The sequence below is a fragment of the Mobula hypostoma genome, chromosome 2, assembly GCF_963921235.1.
Source record: "Mobula hypostoma chromosome 2, sMobHyp1.1, whole genome shotgun sequence".
In the NCBI taxonomy this organism is placed as follows: domain Eukaryota; kingdom Metazoa; phylum Chordata; class Chondrichthyes; order Myliobatiformes; family Myliobatidae; genus Mobula; species Mobula hypostoma.
The window spans coordinates 212,287,955-212,313,400 of record NC_086098.1 but is presented as its reverse complement, the minus strand read 5'-3'; the positions used below and the strand labels follow the sequence as shown (position 1 = coordinate 212,313,400).

The following is a 25,446-nucleotide window of genomic DNA, read 5'->3' as shown; positions in this document are numbered from 1 at the left end:
GAGGGAAATGAGTGGGAAATTGTGTGTAGACTTGATGGGCCCAATGGACTAATTCTGCTCCTATATCTTACGGTCTGGATAACATACCGGATGATTTTAGTGAGACAAATTGCTGGCAAGGGTCTTTTCCCATAAGGAGTACATTCTTACATATAAAAACATATATTATTGTATTGTTGATGAAACCTTGGTTGGTGTATGAGCAGTTAACTTACAAAATGTCTGCAGCTATAAACTTAAGTACTGATTGATTTCAATAGTGAATTGACTAAAGGTAACACTTTACAGATGTTAGACAGGACTGCTAAATTTGAATGGACATCTGATAAAATGGTTATTTTATTAAACACAAGGATACCAGTAGGATTTTGAACAGTAAAAATAATTTTAATTGCTCTAAATAACAATGAATTGTGTATAAATGAATTGAAAGAATGCAAGCACAGAGCCTGAAAGGAAATGCCCAAAGGAAAAACAGTTCATAATCAGTTGGCGACAATTCCTGAATCTCTGCATGTTTTAATAGCATAATTAACACATGACGAAAGCTTTATAGCATAATTATTTTATAATAAAATAATATTATTTTGGTTTTAACTTACAACTTTGTTGAACTATTGCCAGAAACTAACCAAAGATAGTTTTGTTAGCTATGAATATTAAAGCATAAAATAATTATTTGTTTAACTTATTTTAATTTATTTTTCACTCTAATTCAATTGGTCAAATTATACATTAATTTCCAGTGTACATATAGGAGGCAGATTGAAAATCTGGCTGAGCGGTACCACAACAACATCTTGCTCAATGTCAGTAAGGCCAAGGAGCTGATTATTGATCTTAGGAGGAGGTAACCAGAGGTCCATGTGCCAATACTCATTGTGGATCAATGGTGGAGAGGGTCAGCAACTTTAAATTCCTCAGTATTATCATTTCAGAGGACCTGTTTTGGGCCCAGCACATAAGTGTGATTACAAAGAAAGCATGACAGTGCCTCTGCTTACTTAGGAGTTTGCAAAGACTCAACTTGACAGCTAAAACTTGGTCAAAATTTTATAGATGTGTGGTAGAGAGTATATTGACTCGCTGCCTCATAGTCTGGTATGAAAACAGCAATGTCCATGAACAGAATATATTACAAAAAGTGGTGGATGTGGTCTAGTTCATTATGGGTAAAGCCCTCCCCACTATTGAGCATATCTACATGGAGTGTTGTTGCAGGAAAGCAGCATTCATCATCAGGGATTCCCACCACCCAGGTCAGGCTCTCTTCTCATTGATGCCACCAGGAAGAAGATACAGGAACCTCAGGACTCAATCCAGCAAGTTCAGGAAATCTTATTACCCCTCAACCATCAGGACCTTGAACCAAGAGGGATGACTTCACTTAACTTCACTTGCCACATCATTGAAATGTTCCCACAATCTATGGACTCACTTTCAAGGACTTTTCATTTCATGTTCTCAATATTTATTGCTTGTTTATTTATTATTGTTATTATTATTAATTTTTTCTTTATTTTTGTATTTGCACAGTTTAATATCTTTTACACACTGGTTGTCCACCCTGTTGGTGCAGTCTTTCGTTAATTCCATTATGGCTATTGGATTTATGAAGTACGCCTGCAAGGAAATGAATCTCAGGGCTGTATATGGTGACATTTATGTGCTCTGATGATAAATAAACTTTGAATTTTGAACTTTGACCTTTGAACTTTTTAGAAAACTTTACCGAACCCTGAGTTTTTCTCCAAACATTTGTGTGATACTTCACCTTTTGATATTTAAAGTATCAGAAATAATTAAATTTTATCATCATGCCAACTTGTATTTATCTGTTTTGAAATCATTTGAAAGAAAATCCATCTAAAACAAAAGTGTGAAAAACTAGTCAAATCCTCTTTCCTTCAAATTAAGGTTTTTGTTGCCCCCTGGTGTACGGACACAACCTATATTGAATTTCTTCCACCAGGGTTATTTTGTAGTAATGGTTAAGCATTTTTAGGAGCATTGATTCAATTTAATTTTTAACAACGTTTAAAATAACAATGTTAGGATGCAATTTTAATCCCAAATCTAATCACAAACCTGGTACATAGTACTTATTGTTAATATACTCAAAACATTCATTGCCATATAACATCTAGAGTGAAAATTGTAAAGAAATTTATTCCAAGTTGGTAATACTAAATATGGAATAAATTTCAGTGGAATGAATTTTGGAGGCAGATCAAAATGCATTAACTTATCTACATGGCATCCTACTACTGAGTGGAGATAATTTGCTAAAGCTTGTCTGTAAGCCACTATCAGGTCACCATTGCAGCAAATGGAATATGTATTAACTTCACTGCATTATAATGAACTACTTTATTGGGTGTGGAGATACAAAAAACTGCAGATGTAGCGAAAACTAAAGCACTGGGAGAACTCAAATAGTATCTGTGAGGGCAAAGGAGGTGATCAACGTATCAGATCTTGACCTTAATCAGGATACAGAGGGTACTACAGAGGATAGAAAGCCAGTATATACGTAGAAGTGAAGGGCATGATGGAACCGCGGCTGGTATGTGGAACCAGATGAAAGGGATAGGGTAAGATGACAGGCAGATGGTGTCGGGCAGTGGAGGAGGGGATGTAGAGATGGAGGCTGGTGCGCGGAAGGTGTAACCAGATAATGGGGTAGGGAGATTGGGGGAGATTAGGCAGATGGAACTAGTAAGGGAGGGAGTACTTGTACCTATCATTTACCAGTCTCTGATTCTACACCATCTCTTCCACCTCTTCACCTGGCTCCATCCCCACCCTCATCTGGTTGCACCAATCATTCCCCAGCCTCTGTATCAGCCCACCTTCTTACGTCTATATAGCACGTTCCCTCTACTTTCTTGGTCCTGATTCATGGTCTTTACCCAGAACATACACCACCCCTTTCCTTCGCAGATGCTGATTGGCCTGCTGAGCTTCCCCCCAGTAGTTTGTTTTTTACTCCATTGGGTGTTCAAGAAGACAAGTTAATGACGATGATAATGAATCACTTTAGCTCAGTACTGCTGGTTTGCGATGATATTTCAACCCTGTGATATGCAAGTGCCCTGAAAAAATATGAGAAGCAGCATGTTTTCCTGTATTAAGTATTTGATGTTATTATAAAAAAAATTAAAACTAATTACCAATACCATTAGTGAAATTATCTAATACATAGAAAATTATGTAATTTAAATCTAAAAATGTAATGTAAAAAGTTCAGATAGTTGCTGCAAGTCTCTTAATCAATTAACTGAAATAAAATTCAGATGATATTCTTGGGCACATCCTGATTCATAAAGATACAAAAGGGCTAGTCAGAGATGTGTGTGGTCTGCGAGTTCACCGAGTAGTATTGCATGTTGCCAAGCTTCCTGGGGGTGGAGTGGAGCTGTTGCAGGCCAGAATCACTTCGTTTTCCCTGCAGGATGGATAACAACAGGATCTGTCTGCACGGCAGCATCTGCTGTCTTCTTCCCTCCCTGTAAAGCAGAAAAATGAAGATGACAACATTAATAATTACAGATGCAGTTTTAACAATAATTATTTAAAAAAAATTATTTAGAAATACAGCATGGTGACAGTCCCTTCTGGTTCAACGAGTTCATGCTGCACAATTACAACTGTGTGACCAACCTGTATGCCTTTTGAATACTGTGCAGTATAGCCTACAGTATAATAAGGGACTACTTTATGTTTTAGTAACACGTCGTTGAATGCGCTATTAGGCGCATACTGAGCATGCGCTATTAGGTGCGTATTGATCTGTACGTGCGTGCCGAGTTCGGTTTCTGCCAGGAAAGAACCATGAATCTTAGCACCGGTCTCCAGCGTTTATATTAATAGCATTGTTGTGTAACCAGGCCACATGCACAATAAATGTGAAAGGAAACCGCAGTACCCGGAGGGAACCCGTGCTTCTTGGGGAGAACATATAAATTCTTACAGAGAATGGTGGAATTGTACCTGGGTCGCTGGCACTGTAATACTGTTACACTAATTGCTACACTAACATGCCATCCATTTAATATCTGGTGAACTGGGAATAGGCACCAGAATAGATACAGAACAGAAATAGTCTACCTTGGCCCGTTGAGACTACACTGGCTCTGTGGAAGAGCAATCCAACTAGTTCCATTCTCATACCTCCTTATGACATAGTAGGAGAGGTAGATTGATAGGATTGCTCTGAGATCTGGCATGAGCTCCGTGGACCAAGTGGCCTCCTTCTCCAGCTTATCCATGTAATCACAGTCGCTCATCCCTGGAATCTTTTCTGCACTCTGTCTAATCTTTTTTTTATGTCTTTTCCAGTTGTGAGTGAAGCAGGGTTACATAAACGTTCAGGGAGCAACCTGTCTGAGGATCTCTGGTCAATTCAGCATCTATGGGAGGAAAGGGATTGTCAACATTCCAAGTCTAAAACTAGAATCAGGACACTTTATTCTTACGTATAAGACCATAAGATGTAGGAACAGAGTTAGACCATTCGGCCTATCAAGTCAGCTCCTAATTTTGGCATGGCTGATCCACAACCCCCCACCCCATTCTCATGCCTTCTCCCGTGAACCTTTCTAGTCTTAACTCATCAAGAGCCTATCAAACTCTGCCTTAAATGCGATCTGGCTCCACAGCCACTTGTGGAAAGGAATTCCATAGATTCACTACCCTCTGGCTAAGGAGGGTAGCCTCCTCCCCCTTCTACCCTCCTCATCTCTGTTCTAAATGGACATACCTCTATTTTGAGGCTGTGCCTTTGGACCTAGATTCCACCACCAAATCACTTCCACCTTTTCTAGGCCTTTCAACATTCGATAGGTATCAGTGACATCCCCCCTAATTCTTCTAAATTCCAGCAAGTACAGGCCAATCGCTGTTTACTTGGTAACCCTTTCATTCCTGGAATCATCCTCCTGAAGCTCCTCTGAACCCTCTCTAATGTAAGCACATCCTTTCTTAAGTAAGGGGCCCAAAACTGCTCACAATACTCCAAGAATTCGCCTTCCTCACCACTGATTCAACCTGCAAATCAACCTTAAGGGAATCCTGCACAAGGACTCTCAAATCCCTTTGCACTCCAGATTTTTGAATTATCTCCCTGTTCAGAAAATAGTCTATGGTTTCATTTCTTCTACAAAACTGCATGACCATACGTTTCCCAACACTGTATTCCATCTGCCACCGCTTTGCCCATTCTCCTAATCTGTCTTAGTCTGTCTGCAGCCTCTCTGCTTCCTCAGCACTACCTGCCCCTCTACCTATCTTCATATTGTCGACAAACTTGGCCACAAAGCCATCGATTTCATCGGTTAAATTGCTGACATATAACACAAAAAGAAGTGGTCCCATCAAAGACTTCTGTGGAACACCACAAGTCAACAAAAGCCAGTCGGAAAAGTGGGAATCCATTTATTTCCACTCTTTGCCTCCTGCCAATCAGCCAATGCTCTATCTATGCTAGTATCTTTCCTGTAGTACCATGGGTTTCTCTCTTTTTTAGCAACTTCATGTGCAGCACCTTGTCAAAGTCCTTCTGAAAATCCATGTACACAAAATCCACTGATTCTCCTTTGTCTACACTACTTGTTACTTCTTCAAAGAATTCCAGGTTAATTGGTCTATAATTTCCATTCTTCTGCCTTCCTCACTTCTTGAAGAGTGAAGTGACATTTGCAATGTTTCAGTCCTCTGGAACCACGCTGGAATCTATTGATTCTTGAAAAATCATTACTAATGCCCCCGCAATCTCTTCAGCTGCATCTTTAGAATTCTAGGGTATAGTCCATCAGGTCCAGGTGACTTATCTTACCTTTCAGTTTCTCAAGAACCTTCTCCCTAGTAATAGTAACTACACTCACTTCTGCCCCTTGACACTCTCAAACCTCTGGCATACAATTAGTGTCTTCTACAGTGAAGACTGATGCAAAATACTTATTCAGTTTGTATGCCATTTCCTTGTCTCTGGTTACAATCTTTCCAGCGTCATTTTCCAGTAGTCCAATATCTACTGTCACCTCTCTTTTTACTTTTCATATATCTGAAAAAGGTTTTAATATTATTTTTGATATAACTGGCTGGCTTACCTTTACGTTTCATCATTCCTCCTATGTTTTTTTTTTAAGTTGCCTTTCACTGGTTTTTAAAAATTTCCAATCCTCTAACTCCCCACTAATTTTTGCTCTATTACATGTCCTCTCTTTTGCTTTTATGTCGGCTTTGACTTCCCTTGTCAGCCATGGTTGCATCAACCTGCCTTTAGAATACATCCTCTTCTTTGGGATGTATCTATTCTGTGCCAGTCATTGCTGCTGTGCCATCATCCTTGCTAGTGTCTCCTTGCAATCAACTTTGGCCAGCTTCTCTCCCATTCCTCTGTAACTCCCTTTACTCCACTGTAATATTGATACATCTGACTTTAGCTTCTTTTTCTCAAATTGCAGGGTGAATTGTATCATATTATGATCATTGTTTCCTTAGGTTCCATAGTCATATCTGGTTCACTACACAATACCCGATCCAGAATTTCTGATGTCCTGGTGGGCTCAACCATAAACTGCTCCAAAAAGCCATCTCAAAGGTGTTCTCCAAATTCTCTCTCTTGGGATCCAGCACCCAATCTAATTGTAAATTGAAATCTCCCATGCCTAATGTAACATTGCCTTTTTGATATGCTTTCTCTATCTCCCACTGTAATTTGTAGTCCACATCCTGGCTACTACTTGGAGGTCTGTAAATAACTCACTTCAGTGTCTTCTTACCCTTGCAGTTTCTTAACTCTAACTACAAGGCTTCTACATCTTTCGATCCAATGTCACCTCGTTTTGAATATTTGATTTCATTTTTTACGAGCAGAGCCACTCCTCCTCCTCTGCCTACCTGCCTGCTTTTTCGATAAATCGTGTATCCTTGGATATTAAGCTCCCAGCTACAATTATCTTTCAGCCATGACTCAGTGATACACACAATGTCATAACTGCCAATCTCTAACTGTGCTACGAGATCATCTATGTTATTTTATATACTCTGTGCATTCAAATATAACACCTTCAGTCCTATATTTGTCACCCTTTTCAGTTTTGTCGCTCTTTTACACTGCAACTCATCCCACTGACTGCAATTTTGCTCTATCATCTGCCTGTCCTTCCTGACAATCTCACCATACACTACCTCTGCTTGTAAACTTCTCTATCCTCAGTGCTATCACTCCGGTTTCCATCCCTCTGCCAAATTAGTTTAAACCCTCCCCAACAGCTCCAGAAAGCCTGCCTGCAAGGATATTGGTTCCCCCTTGGGTTCAGGCATAGCTCGTCTCTTTTGTACAGGTCATAGTTTCCCCAGAAGAGATCCCAATGATCCATATATCTGAAACCCTGCCCCCTGCACCAGCCACGCATTCATCTTCTAAATCATTCTATTCTTGCCCTCACTGATGCATGGCACAGGCAGCAATTCAGAGATTGTCACCGTGAAGGTCCTGTTTTTCAGCTCTCTACCTACCTCTCTACATCCTCTTTGAAGGTTCGTCTTAACTTCCTTGCTCTTGTATTTTTTTGCCCATGGTATTACTCTTTCTTATATTTTTAATGGTTCGCTGTATAATATTTATTATTCCACAAATAGTTAAGTTCTGGCATGCAAGGCCGGGGACTGTAGTTTTGATGGATTTAACAAAAATACATAATATAAATAAAGACAAGGATTCAATATGATATTTTCTTAACCACTTTCTCAACCTACCCTGTCTCAGCTTTGTATATCATAAATTTACCATTTAACATTTCCTTTTAATTTTTTTCCTTCCCTGCAGAAAGTTCCGATACATGCTCTCTGGTATTTTGACCATTCAAGTTTATTCCGGATGGTAGCTGACACTGGTGATTTCTTTGACCGCGGAATAGTTCACATGCTGAGTTTAACCCTTTTCTCCTAAACCATTCACATGTGTTTGCTTTCGATACTAGTGTCTACTTTCGCAATTTTGTGAATGGGAACCTTAAATGATTTTCCTCACAGCGACTCTGAGTGCACCTTGGGATTTCTGTCATTGCCCCATTTTAGATCAGCTAGCTGATTTATTTATTTTCTCTCTATAACGTAGCAACAATAGTGATATACTGACCTGAAAATAACACAGATTAAACAGAAATTATCCACAGTATTCAACCAAGGTTACTGGACTGTGGAAAATGTAGAACATTTGGTTCTTTTCAAAGAAAAGCAACATTGTTCCGGGGAAAATTTATTATGAATATTTTAGTTGTTTGCCAAACTGACAATTATCCTTGAACCTCATACAAACTGGCATTATTTTATTGCGAGCATTACAATGAGTCACAGCAGACTATTTAACCATGAAGGTCATCAGAGTCCTGCAGTTCTGACATCTGCACTTGGGCCCCTAAAGCAGGTAGTTGATGAACAATTGAAAATCCGTGCTAATCAGGGATGCTGAGACCAATTGTGTCAGCCATGAAAGATCCATGGATGAGATTACCAAAGTTGTAAAAAAAAACTGAGAATTAAATTTTCAAAACAGTGTTGACGAGAACAAATGGAAAATGCTTAACAAAACACTAAAAATACGCAATAGAGTAATACAATTGAAAGGAATAGTGATTAGATCTAATAGTTCAATTCAGAAATCATAATCATTACATCCATTAATGTGCTTGTTACCCGTGTAGTGATGAATGGTAACTCTGTCATTATTTAAAGTTGCACCATTGCTTTATATTAATCATCAAAATAATGTGTAACTTGCATGAAGGGAAACCAGCTGGTGTTAGTAGCTAGAATGCATACTTATTGTACTTGAAGAGACAAAATTCCTTTTTTGTACCGATTGAAAATTTGGACAAGCTCAACGTCCCCGTCAGAGCCTTCTATTTTAAAAAATTAAAAATGATAATTAACCATAAGATTTTATGATAAAACCATCTATTAACTTCAGTTTCTTTGGTTATTAAACAAAAGATTAAACACACTAACAAACTTCCTTCTTGACTGTGAAGTATGAAGCCAAAGATACTCCTAGGAGAATATCCTTTATTTGTCTGGATTATATTTCAGTTCTTCTTTCAATAAGCCTGCAGCTTTTGTTAAATCTGATGTATTTTTTTCCAAATTTTAGATCTATATTCACAGTGGATTACTTCATAAAGTAGATGGAAAATCTAAACATGAGGCCAGCTGTGAAAGTTAAACAGCTCTTATGCTGTGATAGAAATTGGGGTATTGTGGTGTTATGGTCACAAATTATAATGCAATATGTTTTGCTAAACTGGTGGCCCATAAGTTATGTACATGCATATCCAGTATTGGTTAAATATAGAGTTACAGTATTTAAAAACAACATTGCTGAGTAACTTTAAACCTGGTTAAAATCTGATTAATCGCATGCACAAAAATTCCCCTTTTCCACATCTTATTCTGACTTCTCTCCCTTTCCTTTCCAGTCTTGATGAAGGGTCCTGGTCAGAAACGATGACTGTATATACCCCTCCACAGATGCCGCCTGACTTGCTGAGTTCTTCCAGCATTTTTTGTGTGTATTGCTTAAGTTTTCCAGCATCTGCAGAATCTCTTGTGTTTATAATTACATAATCAAATTCATTTATAAGATGTGGCCTGCATTGAAAGATAGTCGTTGTAAATTATTCCAACACATTCATCTGCACAGACATGGGAGGCAGTGGAAGCATGTCAGCCCAGAAATTCTTTCACATAGCATTATGCTTTTTTAAAAAAATGTTTCATGTTGGAATTTTATAAAAACTGCTGTTGTGAATATCCCAAAATCTGCAGGCATGGATCGTCTGCAGACGGTGCTATTTTAGGTTGTGATATTAAATGCTACATTTTGCTATTCTACAGAGAGCTTACAGTGTGGAGCCATATAGTAAGACTGGACTTAACTGGAACGACAAGGCCTTGGGGATCCTGACTAGAGGTGAGAAGCTACCAAGAAACCTGATGCATCTATTTTTTTCCGGGCAGCTTCACTCTTAAGTATTCTTTATTATTGAATGCTCTCACTGATCTTTCCCCTTGCCACCGAAGGCTTCTGGACTTCATTGTCTCCCTGACTTCTTCAGCCACTCTGCACAAGTACTCCAAGGATCTGCCTGACCAAATCTCTCCATCTTGCAATCCACTCACCCTGCATTCTGCAATCTTCCTTCCATGATTTTCTTCCTACTCAATTCTCCTTCTCTCCACCATTCACTTCTCTGTACTCCTGTAACCCATTCTCTCATAACAGCACTGACTTCCTCTGAAGGTCAGGCCAAAAGCCCATGAATGAAAGGCCTTTGGATAAGTCTCCTGTACATGTCCTGTTTTATTAGATATTTGAGTGTCATGGAATCTTGCACAAAGCTCATATGTGTTTCTATGGAGTGCCAATTTAACATGAGTTGCCATTTGCTGGCCATTGGAGAGATAATTCTCAATCTTTAGTCTTGCACAACAGTGAGGGAATTGAGACAAGGAGAAAGAAAAACTGAATGCATGGGCCAGTCAATAAGGAAATTCAACCGTTTTTCTAATTACTGCTGAGTTTACAATATTTGTAGATTTGAGCCTTAAACCATGCTTTGAAGTTGAATTTCAATTGGAATTTTGAAATTGAGTTTTTCAATTCATGAATTTAACTACTTTTTATTTCTCTTTGCAGTACAACAATTGCAAGCCCTAAAATTCTTTCATTAACTTAGTGAGATATATTACGTAAATAGAAAATTATTGGAAGGATTGGGAGAGTTTGGGACAGAAGCAAACTTAGCATTACAGCTTGACAATCCTAAACTCAACAATGAATTAAAAATGACAAATATACATTTAAGTTGCTTTCTAATATTGAAGTTGGAAAGGTTTCAGATACTTGTTTGATCTGAGCTCCTTTTAACATACCAACTGTTTTAGGAACATCCCAAATGATTGCTTCTTTTCTGTTCTCTTCTCAGACGTTTCTTTGGTTTTGTTATTACTGCCATTTGCTATTGGTTCTGAAATAGTGCTTGGTTGTTGTGTGGGAGGAAGCACTTCCAAAGATTTTGTTCTCCAAGTTTCTTCTTTGCCCTCTGGGATTGACTTTTTCTGTTTTGAATTGTCGCTGGCCTTTTTTGGTAGTTGCACAGAATTTTCCCCTATTTCGACTTCCTTTTTTGCAGGTTCATCTGTCAGGTCTGATTCCTATGAAAGGATGCAATCATTTTTATCACAATTTTCTGTTATCACTTGAAAGCTTCTTGCTATAGATTGATTTATTTTTTGCTTTTTATTGCAGTATTGGTAACATAATAGCTGCCATATGGTTGCTGTTGTTAAATATATTCAAATTCACTAGAAGTATAGATTGAAGTGTTCTCTTCAGGCCAACAAACTAAGCAAAGTTACACTTAGTTTGCTCTATTGGGCAAGGCATGACAGACACCAGACTCATAAAATGGATGTTATATCCTGACAACACACACAAAATGCTGGTGGAACACAGCAGGCCAGACAGCATCTATAGGAAGAGGTACAGTTGACGTTTCGGGCCGAGACTCTTTATCAGGTCTAACTGAAAGAAGAGATAGTCAGAGATTTGAAAGTGGGAGGGGGAGGGGAGATCCTAAATGATAGGAGAAGACAGGAGGGGGAGGGATAGAGCTAAGAAGCTGGAAAGTTGATTGGCAAAAGGGATACAAGGCTGGGGAAGGGAGAGAATCATGGGACGGGAGGCCTAGGGAGACAGAAAGGGGGAGGGGAGCACCAGAGGAAGATAAAGTGAGAGGGACAGAGGGAGAAAAAAGAGAGAGAAAGAAAGGGAGAAAAAATAAGGGATGGGGTAATAAGGGGAGAAGGGGTATTAACAGAAGTTAGAGAAGTCAATTTTCATGCCATCAGGTTGGAGGCTACCCAGATGGAATATAAGGTGTTGTTCCTCCAACCTGAGTGTGGCTTCATCTTGACAGTAGAGGAGGCCATGGATGGACATATCAGAATGGGAATGGGACGTGGAATTAAAATGTGTGGCCACTGGGAGATCCTGCTCTCTCTGGCGGACAGAGCGTAGGTGTTCAGTGAAACGGTCTGCCAGCCTGCGTCAGGTCTCGCCAATATGTAGAAGACTGCGCTGGGAGCACTGGATGCAGTATATCACCACAGCTGACTCACAGGTGAAGTGTCGCCTCACCTGGAAGGACTGTCTGGGGCCCTGAATGGTGGTGAGGGAGGAAGTGTAAGGGCATGTGTAGCACTTGTTCCACTTACACAGATAAGTGCCAGGAGGGAGATTGGTGGGAAGGGATGGGGGGTGGGGGACGAATAGACAAGGGAGTCACGTAGGGAGCGATCCCTGCGGAAAGCAGAAGGTGGGGGAGGGAAAGATGTGCTTGGTGGTGGGATCCAGTTGAGGTGGCAGAAGTTACGGAGAATTATATGTTGGACCCGGAGGCTGGTGGGGTGGTAGCTGAGGACAAGGGGAACCCTATCCCTAGTGGGGCAGCAGGAGGATGGAGTGAGAGCATCCTGAGCCCTGTTGCATGATGGAAACACAAGGCAGACAGGGGAGAAGGTTCAAGGATGTGCTCAAAACCTTAATGAAATGCAGTGTCCTGTGACTTCTTGACAGTATTCATCCCATGATAACACAAAGCGGAGCAAGAGTATTTGAGCTAGTATTCAATACCCTGAGTCCATACATCAGGAGCACACAGAAACTCGGCAAAAATGATACAAGGATTGCGTCAACGTAAAACTTCTTTACCCGTGGAAGAGCCTGTGTTCTCACATTGCCCTTATGACTTACTATAAAATGAGCATGGAAGCAAGTTATTCTTGATCCTGTGGGATTGCTTAAAAAGAAGTAATCACAATGAATAAATATGGCTGGAGATGTGGTGTAAAAATTGGAAGGATTTCTGTAACAGAAATATAGTAGAATGTGGTTAATCCAACTTCCTTGGGATTTTGGAGGTGTCAGACTGGCAGATATTCTAAACTCGAGAAATTCAGAAGATGCTGAAAATCCAAAGCAACACATAAAATGTTGAAGGAACTCAGCAAGTCAGGTCACATCTTTGGAACTGAATCAATAGTCGACAGCTCAGGACGAGACCCTTCTTCAGGAATGGAAAGGAAGAGGGAAGATGCCAGAATAAAATGGTGGGGGAGAGGGGAATGAGAATAGCTAGGTGATAGGTGAAGTAGGTGGGTAGGAAATGATAAAGGGCTAGAGAGGACTGAATCTTATAGGAGAAGAGAGTGGACCATTGGAGAAAGGAAAGGATGAGTTGGGCTTCAGGAGAAGGTGATAGGCAGGTGAGAAGAGGTAAGAGGTCAGGGTGGGCAATAGAAGAAGAGGGGTGGGGTTGGATTTTTTTTTAAAACCAGAAGGAGAAATCAATATTCATGCCATCAGATTGGAGGCTACCCAGATGGAATACAAGGTGTTGCTCCTCCATCCTGAGGGTGGCCTTGTCATGCTACAAAGGAGGCCATGGGAATACATGTCAGAACAGGAGTGGGAAGCGCAATTAAAACGGAATTAAAAATTAAGATATTCTGATTTATTGGAAGTTTTTCCATGTTATACCTCAACACACTTTTAATTCACCTTTTTTAAAGAAATTACACATTATAACAGTTATCTAGTGAATATGCGCAAAATGCTGGAGGAACTCAACAGGTCAGGTAGCATCTCTGGAGAGGAATAAGTTGTCTACTGTCTATTCCATTGTCTATTCCAGGGACCAGCTGCTTGCGCTTATGCCGGCCAGTTTAGCGAGCAGAGCGGTGGACACCCCTGCTGAAATCTGGAGGAAAACACACAGAGGATGCAGAGGGGGATCACAAAGTTGAGGAAAGAGGACCGGGTCGAGACAACAGAGACTTACGGAGAAGAGGAGTTTGGTGGGTAATAAAATGGATGAGTTCACGGCGCTAGCCAGGCGTCAGAGAACATTTCGGGAGTGCAGTGTTATGTGTTTCACTGGAACGGGGCTGCACGAGGACATACCCGAACAAAACTTTTCCATGGATGGCTTCCAGACTGTTCGGGCTGACCGGAAGTGCACTGAGAGTGGTAAGCATAAAGGAGTTGGGTGCTTACTGTTCTGGTTAACAACAGATGGTGCAATCCGGGTCATATTACGATCGAGGAACGTGTTTGTAGACTGGATATTGAACTTTTTACTGTTGGACTTCGGCCATATTCCACCGAGATACAACACTGGGCGGAATGGGAGGTCGTTCCTGCCTGTGGCCATCGAACTTGCAGCTCCTCCCACGGAGGGTCAGACACCCTGAGCCAATAGACTGGTCCTGGACTTATTTTCCATCTGGCATAGTTTGCATTTTGTTGTTTGATTGTTTGTGGTTTTTGTATTGCTATATTTATGCTCTATTCTTGGTTGGTGTGGCTGTAATGAAACCCAATTTCCCTCGGGATCAATAAAGTATATCTATCTATCTAAGGAGTCAATATTTAGGGCTATGACTCTTCATCAGGACTTACCGCATCTGCAGAATCTCTTGTGTCTATGAATATGGTAAATTTCAAGGAAACATGGCAAACAGAGCTCCAATAGGTTTCAAAGGAGCATAAGAAAAAGGGTCCCAATGAATTTCAAGGACATATGACCAGTGGTGCTCCTGCTAGTTTCAAGGGAGCAGAGGAAATGGGATCCTGGTGAGTTTAAGATAGCACAGCCAAAGGGATCCCAGTAAGTTTCAAGAGCACCCAGGAAACATCTCCTGATAAGTGAGATGCTGAACCATTGGGATTTCCAAATAGAAGCATTGTGAATCATCAGAATTTTAGAGAGAGTGAGAGAGTAAACATAACTAAATGTTGTAAGATTGGCCAACAGACAGGACAACTTGTGGTTCTATGTATATGTGTGGAAAGTGATCTGAATAAATTTGGGATGGTAGAGAGAATAATGAGTGATTAAGGTTGGAAAACATGGCATTAACAGACTTAACAATGCCTTGGGCCAAGGCTTGAATCAGAGCTCAACACTGTTAATCACAATATTTCCAAGAAAACTGGAGCTGGATAGAATAGTGATTGAAAAATATTGCCAATATGAATTCACGCGGCTAGAATTTAGGAATAAAAAGCAAATAGGTATCCTGTGAGGAGATAATTAGAGGCTTCATTATTGTTAAAGATACACCAGAGTAGCAGGCCCTTCCAGCCAATGAGGCTGCACTGCTCAATTACACCCATGTGACCAATTAACTTACTAACTTTTGCATCTTTGTAGGAGGAAACCGGAGCACCTGGAGAAAACACAAATGGTCATCGGGAAAATGCACAAGCTCCTTACAGACAATGGTGGAATTAAACCCGGGTCGCTGGCGCTGAAATAACATAATACTAACTGCTATCTCATGCAGCCCCAAGAGAATGGACAGGTATGCACATGATGACAATGGTGGCATTCAAACCAATGCGTCTGAGGAGACTAGAGCACTGGACTGGACTGCTAAACAGCCTGTATAAACAGGATTTGGAATACTTTTTAAAATTGAAATGAAATTCAAATTTTGCAACATTTTAAAAATAAATTTAAAGAAATCCTTTGCATGTTAATAATGCACATGCAGGCTGATCACTCGAGTGCATGTCAGATCTGAATATTTTTATATGGCCGTGCAAATTATAAGACCATAAGATATAGGAGCAGAATTAGGCCAATTGGCCCATCCAATCAGCTCCTTCATTTCATAACGGCAGATTCAATTTTCCTCTCAACCCAGTCCTGTTTTCTTCCCGTATCTCTTCATGCCCTGATCAATCAAGAATCTATCAACCTTCATCTTATTAAGTATTATATTTGTGTTGTTTTTTTTTGACAATAAATACTTTACTTGAAAAATCAAATGTTTAGTTCAACGTGCAGAATTATAACATGTTGTGAAAATCATATCCCTAAAATACATCTTGATCTGTTCCTCTACTCACCCTAGTTCTCAAATTATTCTTCTGCTGCTTCGTTTGCTAAGCTTACCATCGCTAAGTACTGTGCATGAAAAATCCTGATCTTATGAAAATATTGTGGGATCTGGGATTTGTGTGTTTGTCCAAACATGCCATAAAGTAGAAGAAGAAGAAGAAGAATAGTCCTTAACTCGACAGTGGAGTTATCGGGGTACCGTCATGACAGTGTTTCCGTAGCAAACTATTCTTGTTTTTACGAGGCCGGCATTTTATTATTTAGATGGGGAGAAAATTCAAAAATCGGAAGTGCAAAGGAACTTGGGGGTCCTTATGCAGGATACCCTAAAGGTTAACCACAAGGTTGGATCAGCAGTAAGGAAAGAGAATGCTATGTTGGCATTCATTTCAAGAGGAATAGTGTATAAGAGTAAGGAGGTGTTGATGAGGCTCTATGGGGCACTGGTGAGATCTCATTTGGAATACTGTGTGCAGTTTTGGGCTCCCTATCTTAGAAGGGATTTACTGATGTTGGAGAGAGTTCAGAGAAGATTTAGGAGGATGATTCCTGGAAGGCAGGGGCTAACATATGAGGAGTGTTCGTCGGCTCTTGTACTGTATTCATTAGAGTATAGAAGAATGAGAGGCGATCTCATAGAAACATTTCGAATGTTGAAAGGGTTGGACAGAGTAGATGTTTCCCTTGGGTGAGTCCAGGACAAGAAGCCACAGTCTTACAATTAGAGGGTACCCATTTAAAACAGGGATGAGGAGAAATTTGTTTAGCCAGAGGGTCGTGGATTTATGGAATTCGTTGCCACATACAGCCGTGGAGTCCTGATCACTGAGGGTGTTTAAGGAGGAGATTGATAGATATCTAATTAGTTGGGGTATCAAGGGATATGGGGAAAAAGCCGGAAATTGGAACTAGATGGGAGAATAATTTAGCTCATGGTGGAGTGGCGGAGCAGACTAGATGGGCCGAATGGCCTACTTCTGCTCCTTTGTCTTGTGGTAGTTGCATCTGCATTAATTACTGATGTATAAAGACACCCAGGTTCTTTATCCATCAACAGTTCCCAGTCTTAACCATTTAAAAAATTGTCCATTTTTCAGTCTTTCCTACCAACTATCCATGCATTTGTTAAATCATCAAACTTGAACAACTCAGCTCTTTGTATCCTGTCTGCCCCACCCTGTTTCATGTTGCTGACAAAATTATAAATATTACATTTTGTTCTGTCATTCGGATCATTGTTCTACATTGTGAATATGTGGGGCCCAAGCGTTGATCCCTGCTATACTCCACCTATCCCCTCCCCCGACTTCCAACAGAGGCTCACTTATTCCTAAACATTAGTTCTTGACAACCAATGTTCAATCCATGCCAGTATACCATCCTCCAATCCTATGTACAGTTCTTTTATTTTGGACAGAAAGCTCTCTTAAGAGCTAACGCTCTTAAACTTCTTGATGATTTTAAGTTCCCTGGCCCCCACCGCTTTATTTTCACCATGGATGTCCAGTCCCTATACACTTCCATCCCCCATCAGGAAGGTCTCAAAGCTCTCCACTTCTTTTTGGATTCCAGACCTAATCAGTTCCCCTCTACCACCACTCTGTTCCGTCGAGCAGAGTTAGTCCTTACTCTTAATAATTTCTCCTTTGGCTCCTCCCACTTCCTCCAAACTAAAGGTGTAGCTATGGGCACCCGTATGGGTCCTAGCTATGCCTGCCTTTTTGTTGGCTTTGTGGAACAATCTATGTTCCGTGCCTATTCTGGTATCTGTCCCCCACTTTTCCTTCGCTACATCGACGACTGCATTGGCGCTGCTTCCTGCACATATGCAGAGCTCGTTGACTTTATTAACTTTGCCTCCAACTTTCACCCTGCCCTCAAGTTTACCTGGTCCATTTCCGACACCTCCCCCCCACTTTCTAGATCTTTCTGTCTCTATCTCTGGAGACAGCTTATCCACTGATGCCTGCTATAAGCTTACTCACTCTCACAGCTATCTGGACTATTCCTCTTCTCACCCTGTCTCTTGCAAAAAATGCCATCCCCTTCTCACAATTCCTCCATCTCCGCCGCATCTGCTCTCAGGATGATGCTTTTCATTCCAGGACGAGGGAGATGTCCTCCTTTTTTTTTAAAAGAAAGGGGCTTCCCTTCCTCCACCATCAACTCTGCTCTCAAACGCATCTCCCTCATTTCACGCACATCTGCTCTCACTCCACCCTCCCGCCACCCCACTAGGAATAGGGTTCCCCTGGTCCTCACCTACCACCCCACTAGCCTCCGGGTCCAACATATTATTCTCCGTAACTTCTGCCACCTCCAACGGGATCCCACCACTAAGCACATCTTTCCTTCCCCCCCCCCCGCTTTCCGCAGGGATCGCTCCCTACGTGACTCCCTTGTCCATTCGTCCCCCGCCTCCCCATCCCTCCCCACTGATCTCCCTCCTGGCACTTATCCTTGTAAGCGGAACATGTCCTTACACTTCCTCCCTTACCACCATTCAGGGCCCCAGACAGTCCTTCCAGGTGAGGCAACACTTCACCCGTGAGTCAGCTGGGGTGATATACTGCGTCTGGTGCTCCTGATGTGGCCTTCTATATATTGGCGAGACCCGATGCAGACTGGGAGAGATCATTTTGCTGAACACCTGCGCTCTGTCCGCCAGAGAAAGCAGGATTTCCCAGTGGCCACACATTTTAATTCCACATCCCATTCCCATTCTGACATGTCTATCCACGGCCTCCTCTACTGTAAGGATGAAGCCACACTCATGTTGGAGGAACAACACTTTATATTCCGACTGGGTAGCCTCCAACCTGATGGCATGAACATTGACTTCTCTAGCTTCCGCTGATGCCCCACCTCCCCCTTGTACCCCATCCGTTATTTTTATACACACATGCTTTCTCTCACTCTCCTTTTTCTCCCTCTGTCCCTCCTCTAGGTATTTCTCCCCCTCCCCCTTTTCTTTCTCCCTGGGCCTCCTGTCCCATGATCCTCTCATATCCCTTTTGCCAATCACCTGTCCAGCTCTTGGCTCCATCCCTCCCCCTCCTGTCTTCTCCTATCATTTTGGATATCCCCCTCCCCCTCCCACTTTCAAATCTCTTACTAGTTCTTCCTTCAGTTAGTCCTGATGAAGGGTCTCAGCCTGAAACGTCGACTGTACCTCTTCCCAGAGATGCTGCCTGGCCTGCTGCGTTCACCAGCAACTTTGATGTGTGTTGCTTGAATTTCTAGCCTCTGCAGAATTCCTCGTGTTCGCGTCTTTTATATGATTTTAGCAAAGACAAACCGAAAATTCCAAAACACCAAAGCAAATTGTTCTCCTCCATTTAATCACCCAGTTTCATCAACAAAAAGCTCAAATAGATTTGCCAAACATGACTTCCCTATCACTGACTTTGTCTAATCTTGTTCATATTATATAAGCGTTCTGTTATTGTATACTCTTGTAATTTCCCTACCACTGCTTTTGGCAAAGTGGTCAATCGTTCCCAGTATATTTTCTCTCTCTCTCCACTTTCATAAATAGTGAGGATACATTTGCCCACTCCAATCTGCATAATCATTATGTTTTGGAAAATGACAACCAATATATCCACAATTTCCATAGAGATCTTTTTTTAGTACTCAGGGACAAAGTTCATAAGCCACTGGAAATATATTGGCTTTTAGTCCTATTGATTTCTCCAGCACTATTTTTTAAATGCCAGTTAGTTTGACTTCAGTGTTTGGGAAGATATAAGAATCTATTATTAAGAATGAGGTTTCAGCGTATTTGGCACATAACAAAGTAGGCCAAAGTCAGCATGGTTTTCTTAAGGGGAAATTTTGCTTGTCAAATCTGTAAGAATCCTTTGAGGAAATAACAGGCAGGATAGACAAAGGTAAATCAGTGAATTACTTTTTTAGATTTTCAAAAGGCTGTTGACTAGGTACTGCATATAAGACTACTTAACAAGATAAAGCCCCGTGGTGTTACAGGAAAGGAGATTGGCTGACCAACAGGAGACAAAGAGTTGAAGTAAAGGGGACCTGTTCTGGTTGGCTGCCAGTGACAAGTGGTCGGCCGCAGGGATCAGTTTTGGGACTGTGTGTTTTCACATTATCTGCCAATGATATAGATGATGGAATTGATGGCTTTGTGGTTAAGTTGGTAGATGATACAAAGATGGGTGGAGGGGCAAGTAGAAATGACAAATGGAATGCAGTCTCAGGAAGTGTATGGTCATGTACTTTGGTAAAAGGAATAAAGGCATAGACTATTTTCTAAATGAGGAGAATATTTAAAAATCAGAGGTGCAGAAGGACTTGCATGCTTTGTACAGGATTCCTAAATGTTAATTTTCAGGTTGAGTTAGCGGTAAGGAAGGCAAATGCGATGTTAGCATTCATTTCAAGAGGGCTAGAATATAAGAGCAAGGATGTGATACTGAGTCTTTATAAGGCATTGGTCAGACTGCACAGAGTATTGTGAGCAGTTTTGGGCCCCTTACCAGAGCTTTACAGTACCAGCAATCTGGGTTCAATTCCCACCACTGCCTGTAATGAGTTTGTGCATTCTCCCCATGACTGTGTGTGTTTCTTCTGGGTGTTCTGGTCTCCCCCCACATTCCAAAGGCATACCGGTTTGTGGGTAAATTGTTCCATAATTAGACTAGCATTAAATTGGGGGATTGCTGGGCATCACACCCCAAAGATTCATTATTTATGTCAATAAATAAATGTTGGTGGATATGGAAATACACACAGACTAGATTAGGTCTGTATCACAGACTTTCTCCATGAAGGACATTAGTGAACTGGAAAAGGAAATGACACCCACATGGAGGGGACTTTTGATAGCAAATGTCAAGTCCATTTTCTCCACAGACAAAATTTCAACATGAAATACACACAGAAGTTTTAAATCTGTGCAAATGTTTTAACACATTATGCATAAAATACTGGTGCAATGTTTTTATTCTAATCTAATTTCTAGACCAAAGAATGTTTCCACTAGTGAAGAGCAAAATTAGAGCATTTTATAACTAAAGGTATTTAACAAGTAAATTAATAGGAATATTCAGAACAGCACACACAAAAAGCTGGATGAACTCTGCAGGTCAGGCAGCATCTATGGAAATTAATAAACAGTCAATGTTTCAGATTGAGACCCTTCTTCAGGACTGGAAAGGAAAGGTGAAGACACCAGAATGAAAAGATGGGGGAAGGGGGAAGAAGGACTAGCTAGAAAATGAAGGTGAATCTAGGTGGATGGGAAAGGTAGGGGGCTTGAGAAGAAGGAATCTGAAGGAAGAGAAGAGTGGACCATGAGAGAAAGGGAAAAAGGAGGGGTACCCAGCAAAGGTGATACCCAGGTGAGGAGAAGAGGTAAGAGGCCTGAGTGGGAAGTAGAAGAAGAGGGAAGGGGGAATGATTTTTTATTCCCAGAAGGAGAATTCAATGTTCATGCCATCATAGAAACATAGAAATCTACAACACATTACAGGCCCTTCAGCACACAATGTTGTGCCGACCATGTAATCTACTCTAGAAACTGCCTGGAATTTCCCTAGCACATAGCCCTCTATTTTTCTAAGCTCCATGTGACTATCTAAGAGTCTCCTAAAAGTCACTGGCAGTGCATTCCATGCACCCACCACTCCCCATGTCAGCCACTTCAGCCCTGGGAAAAAGCCTCTGATTATACACATAATCAATGCCTCTCATCATCCCATACACCTCTATCAGATCACCTCTCATCCCCCATCACTCCAAGGAGAAAAGACCAAGTTCACTCAACCTATTCTCATAAAGCACGCTCTCCAATCCAGGCAACATCCTTGCAAGTCTCCTCTGCACTCCCTCTATAGTATCCACATCCCTCCTGCAGTGAGGCGACCAGAACCGAACACAGGACTCCAAATGGGGTCAAACTAAGGTCCTTTATAGCTGTAACATTACCTCACGGCTCTTGAACTCAATGCCACTATTGATGATGGCCAACACACCATATGCCTTCTTAACAACACGAATTGTCTTGCTGGAAAACAAATCTTCTCCCAAGTCAAGGTTCGAGGTTATTGAGACGGAGTATGAGGCATTGCTCCTCCACCCAGAGACTGGCCTCATCGTGACAAAAGAGGAGGCAGTGGACCAGCAGGTCGGATTGGGAATGAGGATAGGAATTAAAACAGTTGGCCACAGGGAAATTCTGCTCTTGACATATGAAGCAGACGTGCTCAATACGGTCCCCAATTTACAATGGGTTTAATCAATGTAGTGGAGGCCACATCGGGAAAACCAGATATTTTGATGAAACTTTTTTACCAAGGGCACAAAGAAATGTGAAATTCTAGCAAAGGGTAAAGGCTCAAGACGCCTAGCTTAGTATGTGGGAAAAAAAGAGATAAAGGGTTAACTGATAGAGGTAGATGAGGAGGGTTTGAGTAAAGCATGAATATTATAAATGAGTCAGCTGAGTCAAACACTTTATTTCTGCATTGTGGTTACCATGTAATTCTATATGATTATCTAGACTGTTCAGATGATACAAGATCCCCCCACTGCACATAAAGGATTTGAAGCAATTGCACTATTTTAGCATTGAGGACAAGGGATATGTTTTCTATAAATAACTATGAAGACCAAAGCAGAGCATAATCCTGCAGTATTCCTTAAAGACTAGTTAACATACCCAGTGCTGAGTATCTAAATCATTTAATCTTGCAACCTAATACCAGAAACGGTACTGTGCAATTTGATAATGGTTATCTGAAGCACTGTGTAAAATAGGCTTTGAAATCTGAAAACATTTATCCTTCCAGTCGTTTCACATTTGAATTTCCTTCTATTTCAGGCTGATACTTCTCTCCATTTCACATTGGAATTTATCACTTTCCCCTCTTTCTTTATGCTGCTCCCCATTACCTCTGTCTCCTACTTTATGTAGTCCCGCTTGGTGGCGCAATAATATCAGTGTCGGACTCCGGAGCGAAGGTTCGAAGGTTTTCTTCTTCCAAAATGTACAACTGTACATTTCTCAACATTGTATCTCATCTGCCATTTCTTTGCCCACTTTTCTAAACTGACCAAGTCTCTCTGTAACTTTTCCGTTTCTTCAACACTTCCTGCTCCTCCACCTATCTTGGTGTCATCCGCAATCTTAGCCATAAAACCACTTAAGCATAATCTAAATCATCGATATACATTGTAAAAAGAAGTGGCCCCAACACTGACCCCTGCGGAACACCACTAGTAACCGGCAACCAATCAGAATAGGATCCCTTTATTCCCACCCTTTGCTTTCTGCCTGTCAGACAATGCTCCACCCATTCCAATATCTTTCCTGTAATTCCATGAGCTCTCATCTTATTAAGCATCTTATTATGCGGCACCTTATCGAAGGCCTTCTGAAAATCCAAATACACAACATCCACAGCCTCTCCCTTGTCAATCTCATTTGAGATTACCTCAAAAAATTCCAATAGGTTGGTGAAGCAGGATCTTCCCTTCATGAAACCATGCTGGCTTGGGCCTTTCTTGTCATTCACCTCAAGGTATTTCATAACCTTGTCCTTGAGGATCGACTCCAATAACTTTCCAACTACCGATGTCAGACAAATAGGTCTGTAATTTTCTTTTTGCTGCCTCCCTCCTTTCTTAAACAGCGGAACTACATTTGCGACCTTCCAGTCCTCCGGAACCATGTCAGAGTCTATTGGTTCCTGGAAGATCATTTCCAATGCCTCCACAATCTCTAAAGCCACTTCCTTCGGAACCCATGGGTGTACCTCATCTGGTCCGGGAGATTTATCTATTCCTAGTCCATTTAGCTTCCCAAACACTTTCTCTCTAGTAATCTTGACTGTACCTAATGCTATTCCCTGTGACCTCTGTCTATCAGGTATGTTGCTACTGTCTTCCACTGTGAAGACTGATGCAAAATACTCATTTAGTTCCCCCACTATCTCTTTGTTACCCATTATAATTTCTCCAGCATAATTTTCAATCGGTCCTATATCTTCCTGTTTCACTCTTTTACTCTTCATATATTAAAAAAAATCTTAGTATCCTTTTTAATGTTAATTGCATAATTCATCTTTTCTTTCCTAATGACTTCCTTAGTTTTTAAAAGTCGTCCAGTCCTCAGTTCCCACAAATTTTTGCTTCCTTGTACGCCGTCTCTTTTGCTTTTATTTTAGCCTTAATCTCTCTCGTTAGCCACATTTGTGCCATTTTTCCATTCATGATTTTCTTTTTTCTTGGAATATATTTTTCTTGCACTGATTTCTTGTAGGAATTTATTCCAATTCTGCTCTACCGTCCCTCCATCTAGCTTAATTTTCTAATCGACTTGGGCCAGTTCCTCTCCCATACCACTGTTATTTCCTTTGTTCCACTGGAATATCGATACACCAGATATCAGCTTCTCCTTTTCAAATTTGAAACTGAACTCAATCATATTATGATCATTACTTCCAAGGGGTTCCATTCCTCAGCTCCCTAATCACCTCAGGTTCATTACACAGCACCCAATCCAAAACAGCCGATCCCCTGGTGGGCTTATTGACAAGCTGCTCCAAAAAGCCATCCCGTAGGCATTCTACAAACTCCCTCTCCTGAGATCCAGTACCTTCCTGACTTTCCGAATCCGCTTTCATATTAAAATCCCCTATAATTATCTTGACATTTTCCATCTGACGCTTTTTCTATTTCCAGCTGTAACTTGTAGTCCACATCCCGGCTGCTGTTTGGAGGCCTGTATATAACTGCTACTAGTATCTTTTTACCCTTGCCATTTCTTAACCCGACCCATAAGGATTCTACCTTTTCTGATCCTATGTCCCTTCTTTCTAGTGGTTTGATATCATTGCTTACCATCAGGGCCATACCACCTCCTTTACCTACCTTCCTATCCTTCCTATACACTGTGTATCTTTGGACATTCAGCTCCCAATCACATCCATCATTTAGCCATGACTCAGTGATGGCCACAATGTCATATCTTTTAACTAGCAGTCATAAAGGCAAATTATGCAGTATGTCGTTCATTCTCCAAATGGATTTTGAGTTTGGAAGCAAAGTTGGTTTGTATAGGCATTAGCAAGACCATATCTGATGTATTGTGTGCATTTTTAGTTTCTCTGTTTAAGTAGGGATAAAGTTCCACAGAGAGAATGCAGTAGGTAAACTGGACTGATTCCTGGGATGGCGGGACTCTTGCATAAGGGCATATTCAGTAGAGTTTAGAAGAAGAAGAAGAAATCAAGATCTTATCGAAGAATACCTTATTTTTCCAAGGTTCTGCAGCTGATTGCAGGTACGATGACATTTCTGTATGTTGGGGAATGGGATAGGGAATAGGGGTGCTGGGGCTCTACAGCCAAATTCACAGTTTCAGGACATGGGCAGTTCTTTATTTCAGAAAGTACAGTCATAGACTGGTACAGCACAGAAATGGGTCTGTCAGCCCACCATGTCT

The 25,446-nt window shown here is 41.1% G+C and overlaps 1 protein-coding gene across 6 annotated transcripts in view; it reads right to left on the bottom strand.

Annotated features, from left to right (window-relative positions):
• Positions 1 to 212: 212 nt before the first annotated feature.
• Positions 213 to 25,446, bottom strand: part of LOC134336732 (breast carcinoma-amplified sequence 1 homolog) — a 152,790-nt gene continuing 127,556 nt past the window's right edge. For 3 of the 6 annotated variants that reach the window (XM_063031145.1, XM_063031163.1, XM_063031169.1), the window contains 2 exons: positions 10,939 to 11,220; positions 216 to 3,509 (listed from right to left, as the gene is read on the bottom strand). In XM_063031145.1, the coding sequence (XP_062887215.1) occupies positions 3,435 to 3,509; positions 10,939 to 11,220 (357 nt within the window). In that variant the 3' untranslated portion in view covers positions 216 to 3,434. Of the gene's footprint in view, positions 3,510 to 10,938; positions 11,221 to 25,446 lie in introns of all 6 variants that reach the window. The other 3 variants (XM_063031154.1, XM_063031177.1, XM_063031188.1) reach the window with 3 other exon arrangements.